The sequence below is a fragment of the Mustelus asterias genome, chromosome 19, assembly GCF_964213995.1.
Source record: "Mustelus asterias chromosome 19, sMusAst1.hap1.1, whole genome shotgun sequence".
Lineage (NCBI taxonomy): Eukaryota > Metazoa > Chordata > Chondrichthyes > Carcharhiniformes > Triakidae > Mustelus > Mustelus asterias.
The window spans coordinates 11,722,909-11,741,717 of record NC_135819.1 but is presented as its reverse complement, the minus strand read 5'-3'; the positions used below and the strand labels follow the sequence as shown (position 1 = coordinate 11,741,717).

At 47.6% G+C, this 18,809-nt stretch overlaps 1 protein-coding gene across 1 annotated transcript in view; it reads left to right on the top strand.

Moving 5' to 3' along the window:
• The window catches only part of LOC144507765 (complement C3-like), a 149,353-nt gene that overhangs the window by 60,466 nt on the left and 70,078 nt on the right, over positions 1-18,809 (top strand). Inside the window, exons 18-22 of the mRNA XM_078235039.1 lie at positions 4,911-5,019; positions 7,926-8,005; positions 12,095-12,234; positions 16,014-16,226; positions 18,471-18,522. Of these exons, the coding sequence (XP_078091165.1) occupies positions 4,911-5,019; positions 7,926-8,005; positions 12,095-12,234; positions 16,014-16,226; positions 18,471-18,522 (594 nt within the window). The remainder of the gene's footprint in view (positions 1-4,910; positions 5,020-7,925; positions 8,006-12,094; positions 12,235-16,013; positions 16,227-18,470; positions 18,523-18,809) is intronic.

The following is an 18,809-nucleotide window of genomic DNA, read 5'->3' as shown; positions in this document are numbered from 1 at the left end:
AGCTCCGAAAGCTTGTGATTCCAAATAAACCTGTTGGACTTTAACCTGGTGTTGTGAGATTCTTACGACGCCCAAGAGAGGAAGAGGCTTGCTTGTCTTGTCAGCTTAGATCTGGAATGTCTCACTTGTTGAGACTTTACATTGGACTTTGATTGGATTGAATTGGATCTAAAAAGAAATCCATAATTTCTCTCGGTGGTAACCCAAATGGAATGATACATTTTGTTCAAATTTTGGATGCTTGATTTATCTTTAAGAATGAACAAAAGGACCTTGGTGTGTTTGGTGTGATCCCTGAAGGCAGAAAGGCAGGTTAATAGGGTGGTGAAAAAGACATAATGCATACTCACCTTTATAGGTTACAAAAGCAGAGAGGTCATGATGGAGTTGTATAGAACTTTGGTGAGGCCACAGCTGGAGCACTGTGTGCAGTTCTGGTCGCCACATTATAGGAAGGACATGAACGCACTGGAAGGGGTGCAGAGGAGATTCACCAGGATGCTGCCTGGGATGAAACATTTAAATTATGAAGAGAGGTTGGATAGGCTTGGGTTGTTTTCTCTGGAGCAGAGAGGTGACCTGATTGAGGTGTTCAAGACTGAGGGGCATGGACAGGGTGGATAGGGAGCAGCCCTTAGTTGAAGGGTCAGTTACGAGGGGGCACAAGTTCAAAGTGAGGGGTGGAGATTTAATGGGGATTTGAAGAAAAACCTTTTTACCCAGAGGGCAGTGACGGTCTGGAATGCGCTGCCTGAGAGGGTGGCGGAGGCGCGATGCCTCACATCCTTTAAAAAGTATTTGGATGAGCACTTGGCACATCATAACATTCGAGGCTATGGGCCAAGTGCTGGCAAGTGGGATTAGGTGGGCAGGTTGGGGCCTTTCATGCGTCGGTGCAGACTCGATGGGCCGAAGGGCCTCTTCTGCACTGTAGTGTTCTGTGATTCTGTGAATGAGAGGAGTTATGAAGATGCACTGTTAAGATGGAGCAAAATAAATCTTTGCCTGGAAAGGGGAGAAGTTGGGGTAGAGATGTTTTTGTGGGCACCCAGGCAAGCATTGGGAGGGTTGCTTGGTGTAGCCCCTGCTTGGTATTGGGTTCCATTGACTGCAATAGAAGTGAATGTGCAGTGGTGCCTATACAAGTGGGCAACGTAATACCACCCATTCAGCGCTCTCATTCAAGATGAACCTCCGAAAGACGTGCTGGTTAGGGTGCACTGTCCATGCTACATTCGTCCTCAGTGTACCCGAACAGGCGCCGGGGTGTGGCAACTTTTCACAGCAACTTCATTGCAGTGTTAAGGTAAGCCTACTTGTGACACTAATAAGTAAACTTATAAACTTTAAACTTTATGTATCCCTCAACTATGCATGAGGTTGTTAATTTGCAAGAAATCATATAAATAACTGACAGTCCCCCCTCCCCTCCCACCGCTCCAACCCCGATCACTCGACCAGCCTCCCATTCACCCAACTATCCACAGACACAAATACCTCTCGTCCACATTGTGGGTGCCACCACCTCCTCCAAACCCCCACCCGCCCTCCATACAAACCCAATCTGGCCCGACCCAACCCATCTCTCCAACTAGACCCAAAAACCCACGGCCATCTGAATCGCCAGAGACCGGATGCAACAATGGAAGATGCGTGTCAGGATCTGATGAAATTCCTGAACGCTCGAGCTCGGTGTGAATTAACGTTTTAAAGTTTATTTATTAGTCATAAGTAGGCTTACATTAACACTGCAATGAAGTTACTGTGAAAATCCCCTAGTCACCACACTCCTGTTCGGGTTACACTGAGGGAGAATTTAGCACGGCCAATGCACCCTAACCGGCACGTCTTTCGGGCTGTGGGAGGAAACCGGAACACCTGGAGGAAACCCGCGTGGACACGGGGAGAATGTGCAGGCTCCGCACAGACACTGACCCAAGCTGGGAATCGAACCTGGGTCCCTGTGCCACCGGCACTGTGCCACCGTGCTGTCCAGGGCAGTATTCCTGGGCATTGCAGAGAGTAGTGCAGTGCCAGAGGGCAGTACCAATGCACTACTTGCACATGACCCTCTTCCCTGCCCCCCCCCCCCGCCCCACCCCTCCCAGAGGCTGTACTTCCCTGTGTGCCTCGGTTGGGGTTTGGCTTGCCAGGTGCATGTCATTGTGGACTTGCCATGATTCACTTTGGTATGTCCTCACTGCCATTCCTGCTCCATCCCAAAAATAGACGTGGAAAACCTCCCCCATCATAATTACATTGATATCACGTATGCTTCTGATGTCAAGCTATTTCTAGATCGTGGATTGTTAGATATACGATGCACACTTGGTCCAGACATACATGGGAATTTCCTTGGAAGTTTAGACTTCTGACCTTGAGTTCGAGACTTGGGAAAGATATGTGTGCATCATTGGGATAGTTACCCAGGAAATTTAAGCAGTTTAAAGCATCGGTTAGCACTTATAAATCCTTATTAGCTGCCACAATCACCTGACTACCCCTGTAACCTCCGCCTGCCCCCTTCCCCTCCGCCCAGGCGGACAACCACCTGATTACTCTCCACCCAACTCGAACATTTCCTGAAAGGAAAAGAGAAAACGCTGGAAAATCTCAGCAGGTCTGGCAGCAACTGTAGGGAGAGAAAAGAGCTTATGTTTCAAGTTCGGTTGACCCTTTGTCATCTGGATTTGAAACATCATTTCTTTTCTCTCCTTACAGATGTTGCCAGACCTGCTGAGATTTTCCAGCATTTTCTCTTTTGGTTTCAGATTCCAGCATCTGCAGTAATTTGCTTTTATTGGATAGTCCCTGACCTGACGACCACCCCCAATCAACCAACCAACCACCACAGACTCACCCACCTTTCCACTCAGGCATGTGGCAACTTCACCCAACTGTCCCCAACCCAACTGCCCTCCCACCTCTTACTGACTCACCCATTTACCTAACCATCCACCCACTCATCCATGTGCACACATCACCAACTCATCTGACTATCCTCTCACCGACCGACCGAGTAACCCACCCACCCACCAACCTACACACATCACCATCTCAACCACTTTCCTCATCAAGACAATCCCACCCTACTGGGGATCATCATAGTAGACCTTCTCTGAACTGCCTCGTCACCCACTTGCCCATCTCGCCCATCTCACTCACCAAGCCACTCACCCAAACCTACCTACCTACCCACTCACCTATTCAGTAACTCGCTGTCATTCAGAGAGTCATAGAGGTTTACAGCATGGAAACAGGCCCTTCGGCCCAACTTGTCCATGCCACCCCTTTTTCTAAACCCCTAAACTAATCCCAATTACCCAGATTTGGCCCATATCCCTCTATACCCATCGTACCCATGTAACTGTCTAAATGCTTTTTAAAAGACAAAATTGTACCCGCCTCTACTACTGCCACTGGCAGCTTATTCCAGACACTCACCACCCTCTGTGTGAAGCAATTGCCCCTCTGGACACTTTTGTATCTCTCCCCTCTCACCTTAAACCTATGCCCTCTAGTTTTAGACTCCCCTACCTTTGGGAAAAGATATTGACTATCTAGCTGATCTGTGCCCCTCATTATTTTATAGACCTCTATAAGATCGCCCCTCAACCTTCTACGCTCCAGAGAAAGAAGTCCCAGTCTATCCAGCCTCTCCTTATAACTCAAACCATCAAGTCCCAGTAGCATCCTAGTAAATCTTTTCTGCACTCTTTCTAGTTTAATAATATCCTTTCTATAATAGGGTGACCAAAACTGGACACAGTATTCCAAGTGTGGCCTTATCAATGTCTTGTACAACTTCAACAAGACGTCCCAACTCAATGTTCTGACCAATGAAACCAAGGATGCCGAATGCCTTCTTCACCACTCTGTCCACCTGTGACTCCACTTTCAAGGAGCTATGAACCTGTACCCCTAGATCTCTTTGTTCTGTAACCCTCCCCAATGCCCTACCATTAACTGAGTCCTGCCCTGATTCAATCTACCAAAATGCATCACCTCGCATTTGTCTAAATTAAACTCCATCTGCCATTCGTCAGCCCACTGGCCCAATTGATCAAGATCCCGTTGCAATTGGATAACTTTTTTCATTGTCCATCATGCCACCCATCAAAAGACTAGACCCATAAATACTTAACAGAATTCAGCAGATAGTACTGCAAAACGCAAGTGGGCATTGTGTGCACTGGGCGGTGCGGTGGCACAGTGGTTAGCACCGCTGCCTCACCGCGCCGGTGACCCAGGTTCGATTCCTGGCTTGGGCCACAGTCTGTGCGGAATCTGCACGATCTCCCCGTGTCTGCGTGGGTTCCCTCCGGGTGCTCCGGAATGTACAATAACAAAAATACAGTCCAGCAATTGGAATCTAAACGAAGCTGGAAACAGGCTCAGCACAGTGGCACAGTGGGTTAGCGCTGCTGCCTCACAGCGCCAGGGACCCGGGGTTCGATTCCCGGCTTGGGCCACTGTCTGTGCGGAGTCTGCCCGTGTCTGCATGAGTTTCCTCCGGGTGCTCCAGTTTCCTCCCACAGTCTGAAAGATGTGCTGGTTAGGGTGCATTGGCCGTGCTAAATTCTCCCTCAGTGTACCCGAACAGGTGCCGGAGTGTGGCGATTAGGGGATTTTCACAGTAGCTTCATTGCAGTATTAATGTCAGCCTACTTGTGACACTAATAAATAAACTTTTCATTAGTCTCTGCATTGGTTCATGTTGCATGCAAATTCTCCTGGGTGCAAATTCTGAGGTGTGCCCTTTTTAAACATATCCCGGTAGGCAGATTTCTATCTGATAAGTATTGTACACAGCAGTTCTGATCAAAGGACTTGGGACAATATTTTTAAACTTCAAGATAATGAAAGTCCACTATCTGAAACCTTAATGTACTATTTACATTTTCCTTTAGGTGATGATGATTTTGACGGTGAAGACTTTGAAGAGATATATCCCAGAACGCAATTCCCAGAAAGCTGGTTATGGATAATTAAGAATCTGGTCACAAATGGGGATGAAGGGTATTAATTATTATTCCATACTGTCAGATTGCCTGATGCTGGCACTGCTTCTGTGTGACTGTGTGCATGAAACACGCTGGTTAGCGCTGCTGCCTCACGGTGCCAGTGACCCATGTTCAATTCTGGCCTTGGGTCACTGTCTGTGTGGAGTCTGCACATTCTCCCCGTGTCTGCGTGGGTTTCCTCCGGGTGCTCTGGTTTCCTCCCACAGTCCAATAGTGTGCAGATTAGGTAGATTGCCCATGCTAAGTTGTCACTTAGTGTCCAAAGATATGCAGGTTAAGTGCATTGGCCATGTTAAATTGTCCCTTAGTGTCCAAAGATGTGCAGATTAATGCTTGGGAGAAGTAGCAGGGTAAATGCGTGGGGTGGCGGGGATTGGTCCTGGATGTGATTGTTATTGATGTGAGCCCGATGGGCTGAATGGCCTCCACCTGCACTGTAGAGGTTCTATAGAGTAAGAGGTTTAACAACACCAGGTTAAAGTGCAACAGGTTTATTTGGTAGCAAAACCAAATAAACCTGTTGGACTTTAACCTGGTGTTGTTAAACCTCTTACTGTGTTTACCCCAGTCCAACGCCGGCATCTCCACATCGAGGTTCTATAGTGTCATAGAAACCTTACAGTGCAGAAGGAGGCCATTCGGTTCATTGGGTCTGCACCGACCACAATCCCACCCAGGCCCTATCCCTGTAATCCCACATATTTACCCTGCTAATCCCTCTAACCTATGCACCCCAGTACACTAATGGGCAATTTAGCATGGCCAATGCACTTAAACCGCTCATCTTTGGACTGTGGGAGGAAACCGGAGCACCCGGAGGAAACCCACGCAGACACGGGGAGAATGTGCAAACTCCACACAGTCACCCAAGCTGGGAATCGAACCTGGGTCCCTGGTGCCGTGGGGCAGCGGTGCTAACCATTGTGCCACCGTGCCGCCCCGCGATCATTTTATGATTCTATGAAGCTGTCACTCAGTCCAAAATTAGGGCATGAGATAATAACTTCTCCAGCACCTTTCATGGCCTGGGATTGGCCCAGCAAGCTCAACGGATAATTCAAGATTTGTGTGAAATGTAACTTGAAGGATTACATTTGTAATTAGGCAGCCAATTTGCCCACAGCTAGCTCCCAGAAAAAGTGGCGTAAGAAGACAAGAGGAAGGTATGGCAGATGCTGAAATTCTGAAGTAAAAATATCATAGATCGAGTGTGATTCAAGGAGTTTTAAACTAAGAGGCCTTAATGCCAACAGAATATTGATGTACAAGAACAGTAAGGTGAGACTAGACTCTCGGTATGACTGCTCCTCTGGATTCCCGAGGTCCAACTTCCAGTCCCTCCTTGACCCGTGGTCCCTGCCCTCCTGCTGATTGGCTCTGCTTCCTGCCGGAGCGGTCCATTGGGTCCTCGACAGTCACGTGGCCCTCAGAACGTGCCCCCTCCCTTCAACGGCCACACTATTATGAAACACTGGAAACAGTCAGCAGGTCAGGCGGCAATGTGCCCAGTCTGAAGGTGAGGACCTGTTCCTTGAACTTGCGTTGAGCTTCTCTGAAGTAGGCCAAGGGCAGAGAGGTTAGTGTGGGAGCAAAGTGAAGAATAGAAATGATGAGTCACAGTAAGCTGAGGTGAGAGGGAAGGAGGCCAAAGGTTGCATCACCAATACTTTTTTATTATTCATCTGTGAGACATGGGTGTCACTGGCTGGGCCAGCATTGTCCATCCCTTTGAGGGCCGTTGAGAGTCAACCCCCATATTACTGTGGCTCTGGAGACAGGTGCACACCAGACCAGGTAAGGACGGCAGATTTCCTTCCCTAAAGGGACATTAGCGAACCAGATGGGTTTTTCCGACAAGCGACAATGGTTTCATGGTCTTAAGGCGGGAACTCGCTTGAGCGAGACCGGAAAGTCCCACCGAATATCAACAGACATTTCCATTGTCCGTCCGCTCCAATTCCGTGGCGGGTCGGGCGGTATAATTCCAGCCTTAATTCCCGATTTTGTTTTTTTAGACCTGATCTCGAATTCCGCTATCTGCCGTGGCGGGATTCGAACCCGGGTCCCCAGAACATTAGTTGAGTTTCTGGATTAATGGTGTAGCGATTATACCACTAGGCCATCGCCTCCCTAACCACGGTAGCGCAGTGGTTAGCACTGCTGCCTTGGTTTGATTCCCAGCTTGGGTCATTGTCTGTGTGGAGTCTGCACGTTCTCCCCGTGTCTGCATGGGTTTCCCTCGGGTGCTCCAGTTTCCTCCCACACTCTGAAAGACGTGTATTGGCCGTGTTAAATTCTCCCTCAGTGTACCCGAACAGGCGCCGGAGTGTGGCGACTTGGGGATTTTCACAGTAACTTCATTGCAGTGTTAATGTAAGCCTTACCCGTGACTAATAAATAAACTTTAACTTGAAAATTTTAGCTGATTGTTAAAGGACTGCCGGAGGAAGGTGACAGTTGCCCTGAAGGAAGGGGGGAGTGGGGGCAAGAAGGAGAACGGGAATGGAGAATTGGAAAAATGGGAGTGAGAAAGAAGGGTGATAAAAATGGATGGATGAGGTGAGAAGGGGAAATAGAATAAAATAAATGGAAATGGGGTGAAAGTGGAGGAGAGAGTTCACGCGCTGAAGTTGTTGAACTCAGTGTTCAGTCCGGAAGTGCGCAATCGGAAGATGAGGTTCTGTTCCACCAGTTTGCGTTGGGGTTCATTGGAACATTGCAAAAGGCCAAGGGTGGACATGTGGTCAGGAGAGCGTGAGTTGAAGTGGCAAGCGACAGGATGAATGGCGGAGCAGGCTAGACAGACCGAATGGTCTCCTCCCGTTTCTAGTTTCTATGTTTTTATGTTCGTGATGTCGGGCAAGATGTATTCAGTGGAAATCTATTTCTGTTCTTGATCAGCGTTGAATTGTTACACGGCACCCTTAAAGACTCGATCACCACCTGGGAACTTCAAGCTGTCAGTATGTCTCCACAGAAAGGTAAGTTGTTTTCAGATGAGTAGATAGAGTCATAGACACTGATGTTCATATCTCCTTCTGTGTTGGAATTAAGACTGCGACCATTTTTGGGATTCCAACCCAAATGCAATTAGGGGAGCAGGTGGTGAGCCCACTCTCAGTCATCCCGCCCATTACCAATCCCATTATGGGCTGGGCATTTCAGACCCATGCCATTCCCGGGTTCATTTTGGGAAGGGCATGGTTGGTGCCACCCTGGGAAGGGTTATGAAGCATTGGGCGGGGGGTGGGATGGCGGGGGGTGGGGGGGTTATGAATTCCAAGTGGAGAACCTAAACAGAACAATCAGCTGCTCCGGAAATCCTTTAATTGTAGAGTCATAGAGGTTTACAGCATGGAAACAGGCCCTTTGGCCCAACTTGTCCATGCTGTCCCTTTTTTAAACCGCTAAGCTAGTCCCAATTGCCCGCGTTTGGCCCGTACCCCCCTATACCCATCGTACCCATGTAATTATCCAAATGCTTTTTAAAAGAAAAAATTGTACCCACCTCTACTACTACCTCTGGCAGCTTGTTCCAGACACTCATCAGCCTCTGAGTGAAAGAGTTGCCCCTCTGGACCCTTTTGTATCTCTCCCCTCTCACCTTAAACATCTGACCTCTAGTTTTAGACTCCCCTACCTTTGGGAAAAGCTATTGACTATCTAGCTGATCTATGCCCCTCATTATTTTCTAGACCTCTATAAGATCACCCCTAATGGGGTGGCACGGTAGCACAGTGGTTAGCACTGCTGCTTCACAGCTCCAGGGACCTGGGTTCAATTCCAGGCTTGCGTCACTGTGTGGAGTTTGCACATTCTCCTCGTGTCTGCGTGGGTTTCCTCCGGGTGCTCCGGTTTCCACCCACAGTCCAAAGATGTGCGGGTTAGGTTGATTGGCCATGCTAAAATTTCCCCTTAGTGTCCTGAGATGCATAGGTTAGAGAGATTAGCGGGTAAATATGTAGGGATATGGGGGTAGGGCCTGGGTGGGATTGTGGTCGGTGCAGACTAGATGGGCCAAATGGCCTGTTTCTGCACTGTAGAGTTTCTATGGTTCTATGGTTCTAATTCTCCTACACTGCAGGGAAAAGAGTCCCAGTCTATCCAGCCTCTCCTTATAACTCAAACCGTCAAGTCCCCGTAATATCCCAGTAAATCTAATTGGCTTTGGAATTTTAAAAAATCTATACTTTCTGTCTCAATAGCTGAATATTATATTGTAAGATTGATGCATAGCGGTTAATTTTAATGCCCCTTTCTGCACAGGTAAATGTCCAGATGCATTAGAATAATTTTCCAATTTGGCAGAATGTCCTTCTGTATTAAAAACTGAAGACACCATTGCTTGGAATTTCTAATGTAATTATCTGAAATAGAACATAGAAGATAGAACAGTACAGCACAGAACAGGCCCTTCGGCCCACGATGTTGTGCCGAGTTTTATCTGAAACCAAGATCAAGCTATCCCACTCCCTATCATCCTGGTGCGCTCCACGTGCCTATCCAATAACGGCTTAAATGTTCCTAAAGTGTCTGACTCCACTATCACTGCAGGCAGTCCATTCCACACCCCAACCACTCTCTGCGTAAAGAACCTACCTCTGATATCCTTCCTGTATCTCCCACCATGAACCCTATAGTTATGTCCCCTTGTAATAGCTCCATCCACCCGAGGAAATAGTATTTGAACGTTCACTCTATCTATCCCCTTCATCATTTTATAAGCCTCTATTAAGTCTCCCTTCAACCTCCTCCGCTCCAGAGAGAACAGCCCTAGCTCCCTCAACCTTTCCTCATATGACCTACCCTCCAAACCAGACAGCATCCTGGTAAATCTCCTCTGCACTCTTTCCAGCGCTTCCACATCCTTCTTATAGTGAGGTGACCAGAACTGCACACAATATTCCAAATGTGGTCTCACCAAGGTCCTGTACAGTTGCAGCATAACCCCACGGCTCTCAAACTCCAACCCCCTGTTAATAAAAGCTAACACACTATAGGCCTTCTTCACAGCTCTATCCACTTGAGTGGCAACCTTCAGAGATCTGATGGATATGGACCCCAAGATCTCTCTGTTCCTCCACAGTCTTCAGAACCCTACCTTTGACCCTGTAATCCACATTTAAATTAGTCCTACCAAAATGTATCACCTCACATTTATCAGGGTTAAACTCCATCTGTCATTTTTCAGCCCAGCTCTGCATCCTATCTATGTCTCTTTGCAGCCTACAACAGCCCTCCACCTCATCCACTACTCCACCAATCTTGGTGTCATCAGCAAATTTACTGATCCACCCTTCAGCCCTCTCCTCTAAGTCATCAATAAAAATCACAAATAGCAGAGGACCAAGCACTGATCCCTGTTTTAAAATGATTTTAAAACCTAAAGTCCTTGTGAATAAAAAAAACCCAGCAACTTTCATTTGGAGAGAAACAACCCACCTTCCAGACCATTTTGATTGATAGTAGCACCTTAGAAAAAAAAGGGACCATTTTTCATTTTGAGTGGACTCAATTGTTTACATTGTTATTACAGTTGAGTCCATTATGAATGGGTGGCTGAGTTTCAAATGCTCCAAAATTGCATGTCTCAGCAGGGGTGGGGGGGGGGCAGGCTATGTCCATATTTTGTTTGACAGTGCAAAGAAGTTATTAAAGGATAATCTATCTTTGATGTGGACAGTGAAATAGATGTCTGATAAAAATTAACAATGCGGTAGGTTGGTGTTTCCCTACACCCCTGCCATTGTGGATGATTTATATAACAGTTGGGTTTCTCACGGGCAATGAACAGTTTCGCATGAGAGCATCCATCCACAATGTGTTCTGTGCTGGAATCTCTGCTTGCATCGCATTTTAAAGCGGCAAGGATTGAGTCAGTTCTGTTCACAGAAACATAGAAGCAGAGGAGATAGGAGCAGGAGGAGGCCATTCGGCCCTTTGAGCCTGCTCCGCCATTCATTACCATCATGGCCGATTGTCCAACTCAATCCTGCTTTCTCCCCATAATCTTTGATTCCATTCACCCAAAGACGTCACAATTTTTAAGTGCAAACTTTACCCCTTGGAAGGGAAGAAATTAGAGTCGGCCGCTTGGCTCTTGGGGCACAATCCAGCACCATTAAACTATACGGGCGGCACGGCAGCACAGTGGTTAGCACTGCTGCCTCACAGAGCCAGGGACCCGGGTTCGATTCCCGGCTTGGGTCACTGTCTGTGTGGAGCCTGCTCATTCTGTCCGCGTGGGCTTCCTCCGGGTGCTCCGGTTTCCTCCCACAGTCCTGAAAGACGTGCTGGTTAGGGTGCATTGGCCGTGCTGAATTCTCCCTCAGTTGTTACCCGAACAGGGGCCGGAGCTTGGAGATTTTCACAGTAATTTCATTACTTTATAGACCAATTTCTACCTCAGTGCATGAAAAAGTTTATTTATTAGTCACAAGTAAGGCTTACATTAACACCGCAATGAAGTTACTGTGAAATTCCCCTCGTCGCCACAGTCCGGCGCCTGTTCGGGTCAATGCACCCTAACCAGCACATCTTTCAGACTGTGGGAGGAAACCAGAGCACCCGGAGGAAACCCACGCAGACACGGGGAGGACGTGCAAACAGACAGTGACCCAAGCCGGGAATTGAACCCGGGTCCCTGGCACTGTGAAGCAGCAGCGCTAACCACTGTGACACCGTGCCGCCCCTGGTACAGTTGCTTTCCAAAGCTGGAAATAGTGAACCTAAAAAATGGCATTCGCCGTTTGTTTAATTTAATCTTCTTGGTCGCTAAGTATGATGCTGCTGTGCGATTAAGAAAGATATTTTAATCGTATTTCTCTGCAGCTTTTATGGAAGCAGGCCTGGTTATTTTTGTTCTGATGCTCTGCTGTCTGCAATCGGTATCTTGAATCGTTGCTGAGGCGAATTAATTGAGGCAATGTCTATTTTTAATCTGGCCTAATGCAGCGTCCTGGAGTTTCGAGACCCTTTTGGAATTGCTGCTCCTGGGGTTTGATTTGCGACTGATTTAAAAAAATTTATACTGGCTTTTTCCTAATTATAAGGTGTCTTCCTTCCTCCAGGTATATGTGTGGCTCAGCCTTACGAGCTCATGGTGAAACAGGAATTTTTCGTGGACCTTCGATTTCCATATTCTGTCGTCCGCAATGAACAAGTGGAAATTAGAGCAATCCTGTACAATTATGCTGAAGAGGGTATTTTGGTAATTTTGGCAATCTATTTAACTCATCAATGTGTATTACCATTTATTCAAGGGATGCAGGTGGTGTTGCTAAGGTGAGCCACCTTCCTGAACACGATCGGGTGACTGCAGAGGTAGTTATGAGTCAATTGATTTGATTTGATTTTATACAGTGAAAAGTATTGTCTCTTGCGCGCTATACAGACAAAACATACCGTTCACAGAGAAGGAAGGGAGTGCAGAATGTAGTCATAGCTAGGGTGTAGAGAAAGAGCAACTTAATACGCAGTAGGCCCATTCAAAAGTCTGATGGCAGCAGGGAAGAAGCTGTTCTTGAGTCGGTTGGCGCGTGACCTCAGACCTTTGTACCTTTTTCCCGACGGAAGAAGGTTGAAGAGAGAATGTCCGGGGTGCGTGGGGTCCTTAATTATGCCGGCTGCTTTTCCCGAGGCAGTGGGAAGTGTAGGCGGAGTCAATGGGTGGGAGGCTGGTTTGCGTTTTGGATTGGGCTACATTCACGACCGTTTGTCATTTCTTGCGGTCTTGGGCAGAGCAGGAGCCATACCAAGCTGTGGTACATCCGGAAAGAATGCTTTCTATGGTGCATCTGTAAAAGTTGGTGAGAGTCATGCCAAATTTCCTTAGTCTTCTGAGAAAGTAGATGCATTGGTGGGGGAGGGGACCAGGACGGGATCTGTAGTCGCATAGAAAAGTTACAGCATAGAGGGAGGCCATTTGACCCATCTTGTCCTTGCCAGCCCAAGGACACCTAGGTACCCTTTCTAATCCCACCTTCCTGTCCACGGCCCAAAGCCCTGTAGCTTACAGGGCTTAAGGTGCAGATCCAGGTACTTTTTAAAAGAGTTTCTGGTCTCTGCCTCCACCCCCGACTCGGGCAGCGAATTCCAGACACCCAGTACCCGCTGCGTAAAAAAGTTGTTCCTCATGCCCCCTCTATACCAACTGCCACTTCTCTTGAATCTATGTCCTGTGGTTCTAGAATTCTCTATCAAGGGGAAATGATTTTATCCTGTCCACTTTATCTCTTCCCCTCATCATTTTCTACAGTGTTGACTTAGAATCATAGAACCTCTATAGTGCAGAAGGAGACCATTCGGCCCATCGAGCCTGCACTGACCATGATCTCACCCAGACCCAATTCCCATAACCCCACGTATTTACCCTAGCTAATCCCCCTGACACCAAGGGGCCATTTAGCATGGCCAATCCACCTAGCCTGCACATCTTTGGAGTGTGGGAGGAAACCGGAACACGCGGAGGAAACCCACGCAGGGACTGGGAGAACATGCAGACTCCACACAGACAGTCACCCGAGGCTGGAATCGAACCCGGGTCCCTGGCGCTGTGAGACAGCAGTGCTAACCACTGTACGACCGTGCCACTTCTCTTGCCGAAAGGTCATTAGTGAACAAGATGTAGTTTCACGACAATCCAGTAGTTCCATGGCCAGCATTACTGAGATTAACTTTTCAATGTAAAATGATTTAATTATTTGAATTTAAATTGCTGAGCTGCTGTGATTTAAGTTCACATCCCTGCATGTTTAGTCCAAGCCTCTGGTTTATTAATTCATTAACATCATCATTCTGCTACCGTGCTCCTAATGATCATGGGCCCAAAATCTCAGCTAGAGCTTCACTGGGAGACCAGTGTAGAGATGAAGAAACATAGAAGATAGGGGCAGGAGGAGGCCATTCGGCCCTTCGAGCCTGCTCCACCATTCATCACCATCATGGCTGATCGTCCAACTCAATAGCCTAATCCTGCTTTCTCCCCATAACCTTTGATCCCATTCACCCCAAGTGCTATATCCAGCCGCCTCTTGAATCCATTCAGTGTTTTGGCATCAACTACTTCCTGTGGTAATGAATTCCACAGGCTCACCACTCTTTGGGTGAAGAAATGTCTCCTCACCTCCGTCCTAAATGGTCTACCCCGAATCCCTGGTTCTGGACTCCCCCATCATCGGAAACATCTTCCCTGCATCTACCCTGTCTCATCCTGTTAGAGTTTTATAGGTCTCTATGAGATCCCCCCCCCCCTCATTCGTCTGAACTCCAGCGAAAACAATCCTAAACTAGTCAACCTCTTCTCATACACCAGTCACATTACATTACATTAGATACGCAGAGGGACCTGGGTGTGCAAGTCCACAGATCCTTGAAGGTGACGTCACAGGTGGAGAAGGTGGTGAAGAAGACATATGGCATGCTTGCCTTTATAGGATGGGGTATAGAGTATAAAAGTTGGGGCCTGATGTTGCAGATGTATAGAACGTTGGTTCGGCCGCATTTGGAATACTGCGTCCAGTTCTGGTCGCCACACTACCAGAAAGACGTGGAGGCTTTGGAGAGAGTACAGAGGAGGTTTACCAGGATGTTGCCTGGTATGGAGGGGCTTAGTTATGAGGAGAGATTGGGTAAACTGGGGTTATTCTCCCTGGAAAGACGGAGGATGAGGGGAGACTTAATAGAGGTGTATAAAATTATGAAAGGCATAGATAGGGTGAACGGTGGGAAGCTTTTCCCTAGGTTGGTGGTGACGTTCACGAGGGGTCATAGGTTCAAGGTGAAGGGGGGGGAGGTTTAACACAGATATCAGGAGGACATCTTTTACACAGAGGGTCGTGGGGGCCTGGAATGCGCTGCCAGGCAAGGTGGTGGAGGCGGACACACTGGGAACGTTTAAGACTTATCTAGATAGCCATATGAACGGAGTGGGAATGGAGGGATACAAAAGAATGGTCTAGTTTGGACCAGGGAGCGGCACGGGCTTGGAGGGCCGAAGGGCCTGTTCCTGTGCTGTATTGTTCTTTGTATTACATTAATACTGCAATGATGTTACTGTGAAAATCCCCTTGTCGCCACACTCCGGTGCCTGTTCGGGTACACGGAGGGAGAATTTAGCACGGCCAATGCATCTAATCCAGCACGTCTTTCGGACTGTGGGAGGAAACCGGAGCACCTGGAGGAAACCCATGCAGACACGGGGAGAACATGCAAACTCTACACAGACAGTGACCCAAACCGGGAATCGAACCCGGGTCCCTGTTGCTGTGAGGCATCAGTGCTAACCACTGTGCTACTGTGCCACCCCGCCTCTAACGCATTTTATGTGTGGATGGCTAAGTTGTTTTACAGAGAATGAAAACAAATTTAGAAGACCAGTTCACAGCAGCTGGAAATGAGTTTTACATTAATGGGTTTCAGATCAAAGCAACAGGGTTAATTTAACCTCGTCAATCTCTCCTCACTGATTGAAGCTGTTCTTGAGTCGGTTGGTACGTGATTTTTGTATCTTTTTCCCGACGGAAGAAGGTGGAAAAAAGTATATCTGGGGTGCGTGGGGTCCTTAATTATCCTGGCTGCTTTTCCCGAGACAGCGGGAAGTGTAGACAGTGTCAATGGATGGGAGGCTGGTTTGCGCGATGGATTGGGCCACATTCACGATCTTTTGTAGTTTCTTGCGGTCTTGGGCAGAGCAGGAGCCATACCAAGCTGTAGGGGCTGAGGTTATTCTCAATCCTTTTCATTGAACTCTTCCTCAACAACTGAAGGATATCTCACTCAATCGGATTCTCCCTGCAGTTTTACATGCATTTGTCACTCCAAATGATCTCAAGGCGATTTTGTTAGTTCCGCCATCCCCGGAATCAGCCTGGTAAACCTATATTGCTTCTACCCATATTGTCAATGTGTGTTTGTCGATATCGATTTGTCACATCAATAATTCCACCTTCTAATAATTATTTTATGATTGAATTGTGTTTTACATTCTAGGTGCGTGTGGAGTTTCCATACAACAAGGACATCTGCAGCAGTGCAAAACCGAGCCGGAGATTCACAACAAAAGTCAAGGTTCCTGGAAAAGGTTCCAGTGTTGTGCCTTATGTCATAATCCCATTGATAGTTGGAGAAGTAACTCTTGAGGTCAGAGCCTCAGTCTATCATACACTTATGACTGATGGCGTACAGAAACGCTTGCGAGTGGTCGTAAGTATCAGAGCCTGCAGATTTACAGTTGCACCATAGAAAGCATTCTTCCTGGTTGTATCACAGCTTGGTATGGCTCCTGCTCTGCCCAAGACCGCAAGGAACTACAAAACGCCGTGAACGTAGCCCAATCCGTCACGCAAACCAACCTCCCATCCATTGACCCTGTCTACATTCCCCACTGCCTCGGCAAAGCAGCCAGCATAATCAAGGACCCCACGCACCCTGGGCGTCCTCTCTTCCTCCTTCTACCATCGGGAAAAAGATACAACGGCCCGAGGTCATGCACCAACCGACTCAAGAACAGCTTTTTTCATTGCTGCCATCAGACTTTTGAATGGACCCACCTTGCATTAAGTTGATCTTTCCCTCCACTCCAGCTTTGACTATAACACTACATTCTGTCTGTCTTTGACCAACAATGTATTAGCATACCGTGAAAAGTCTTGTTTCTTGCACGCACAAAGCATACCATTCACAGAGAAGGAAACGAGAGAGCGCAGAATGTAGTGTTACAATCATAGCTAGGGGTTGGAGAAAGATCAACTTAATGCGAGGTAGGTCCGTTCAAAAGTCTGACAGCAGCAGGGAAGAAGCTGTTCTTGAGTTGGTTGGTTCGTGATTTTTGTATCTTTTTCCCGACGGCAGAAGATGGAAAAGAGTATATCTCGGGTGCGTGGGGTCCTTAATTATGCTGGCTGCTTTTCCCGAGGCAGCGGGAAGTGTAGCCAGAGTCAATGGATGGGAGGCTGGTTTGCGTGATGGATTGGGCTACATTCACGATCTTTTGTAGTTTCTTGCAGTCTTGGGCAGAGCAGGAGCCACACCAAGCTGTAGGGGCTGAGGTTATTCTCAATCCTTTTCATTGAACTCTTCCTCAACAACTGAAGGGTATCTCTCTTGATTAGATTCTCCCTGCAGTTTTACATGCATTTGTCACTCCAAATGATCTCAAGGTGATTTTTTTATTCATTCGTGGGACATGGGCGTCGCTGGCTGACCAGCATTTATTGCCCATCCCTAGTTGCCCCTTGAAAAGGTGGTGGTGAGCCGCCTTCTTGAAACTCTGCAGTCCACGTGCTGTGGAAGGGCAGCAGATGTATGGGAACACCACCACTTGCAGGTTCCCCCTCCAAGCCACCCACCATCCTGACCTGGAAATATATCGGCCGTTCTTTCGCAGTCACTGGGTCAAAATCCTGGAATTCCCTCCCTAACGGCATTGTGGGTCAACCCACAGCACGTGGGCTGCAGCGATTCAAGATGGCGGCTCACCACCACCTTCTCAAGGGGCAACTAGGGATGGGCAATAAATGCTGGCCCAGCCAGCGACGCTGATTGAATGAAAAAAAATGGGAAGTGGAAAATATGTCAGGGAAATAGTCTTGTCGGTCACAGGATTTTTCACCAGGGGGATTAGGTGAGTTATGACAAATTAAACATGGGAGGTTTTAAAAAATTCATTCATGGGACAAGGGCGTCGCTGGCTGGGCCAGCATTTATTACCCATCCCTAGTTGCCCAGGGGTATTTGAGTTTTAACCACATTGCTGTGGCTCTGGAGTCACATGTAGGCTAGACCAGGTATGGACAGCAGATTTCCTTCCCTAAAGGACATTAGTGAACCAGATGGGTTTTTCCGACAATGGTCATCACTAGATTTTTAATTCCTGATTTTTATTGAATTCAAAGTTGTTTCAGTGATTGTGGGGGAGCACTTCAGCGGTCACGGGCATTCAGCCTCTGATCTTCGGGTAAGCGTTCTCCAAGGCGGCCTTCACGACACACGACAGCGCAGAGTCGCTGAGCAGAAACTGATAGCCAAGTTCCGCACACATGAGGACGGCCTAAACCGGGATCTTGGGTTTATGTCACACTATCAGTAACCCCCACAGCTTGCCTCCTGGACCTGCAGAATCTCACTGGCTGTCCTGTCTGGAGACAATACACATCTCTTTAACCTGTGCTTAATGCTCCCTCCACTCACATTGTCTGTATCTTTAAGACCTGGTTGGCTGTAGAGATTCGCATTCTAATCAGTATTCTGTAACTTGATTTTGTGTCTCTGTGCCCTGTTTGAGAGCAGATATCCACTCCATCTGACGAAGGAGCAGCGCTCCGAAAGCGCATGGCATTTGCTACCAAATAAACCAACCTTAAGAGTCACAGTAGCCTAAGCAGAAAATATTAGACCTCAAAGAAACCAGCCTCTATCATACTTACTTTATTCCTTTTTTTCTTATAGCCAGAAGGGAAACAGATGCACATAGAGAAAAATTACCCTTTGGATCCCAAAGGTTAGTTCACTGTTAACATTCTTGTAACCAATAGTTGACACAACATCACTAGTGTTGTTGCTGAAAGGAAAGGCAAGTTGCCCAAAGTTTTTCATCTTCCACTCATCAGGACAAATGCAAGAGTTCCAAATTTCAAAGGACAGTTTATACTACGGGAGAAAAGAGGCGCTGATTGGTCGGCAATTCAACTCTGGCTGCAGTATTTTCTTTTTATTCATTCGTGGGACATGGGTGTCGCTGGCTGGGCCAGCATTTATTGCCCATTCCTAGTTGCCCTTGGACTGAGT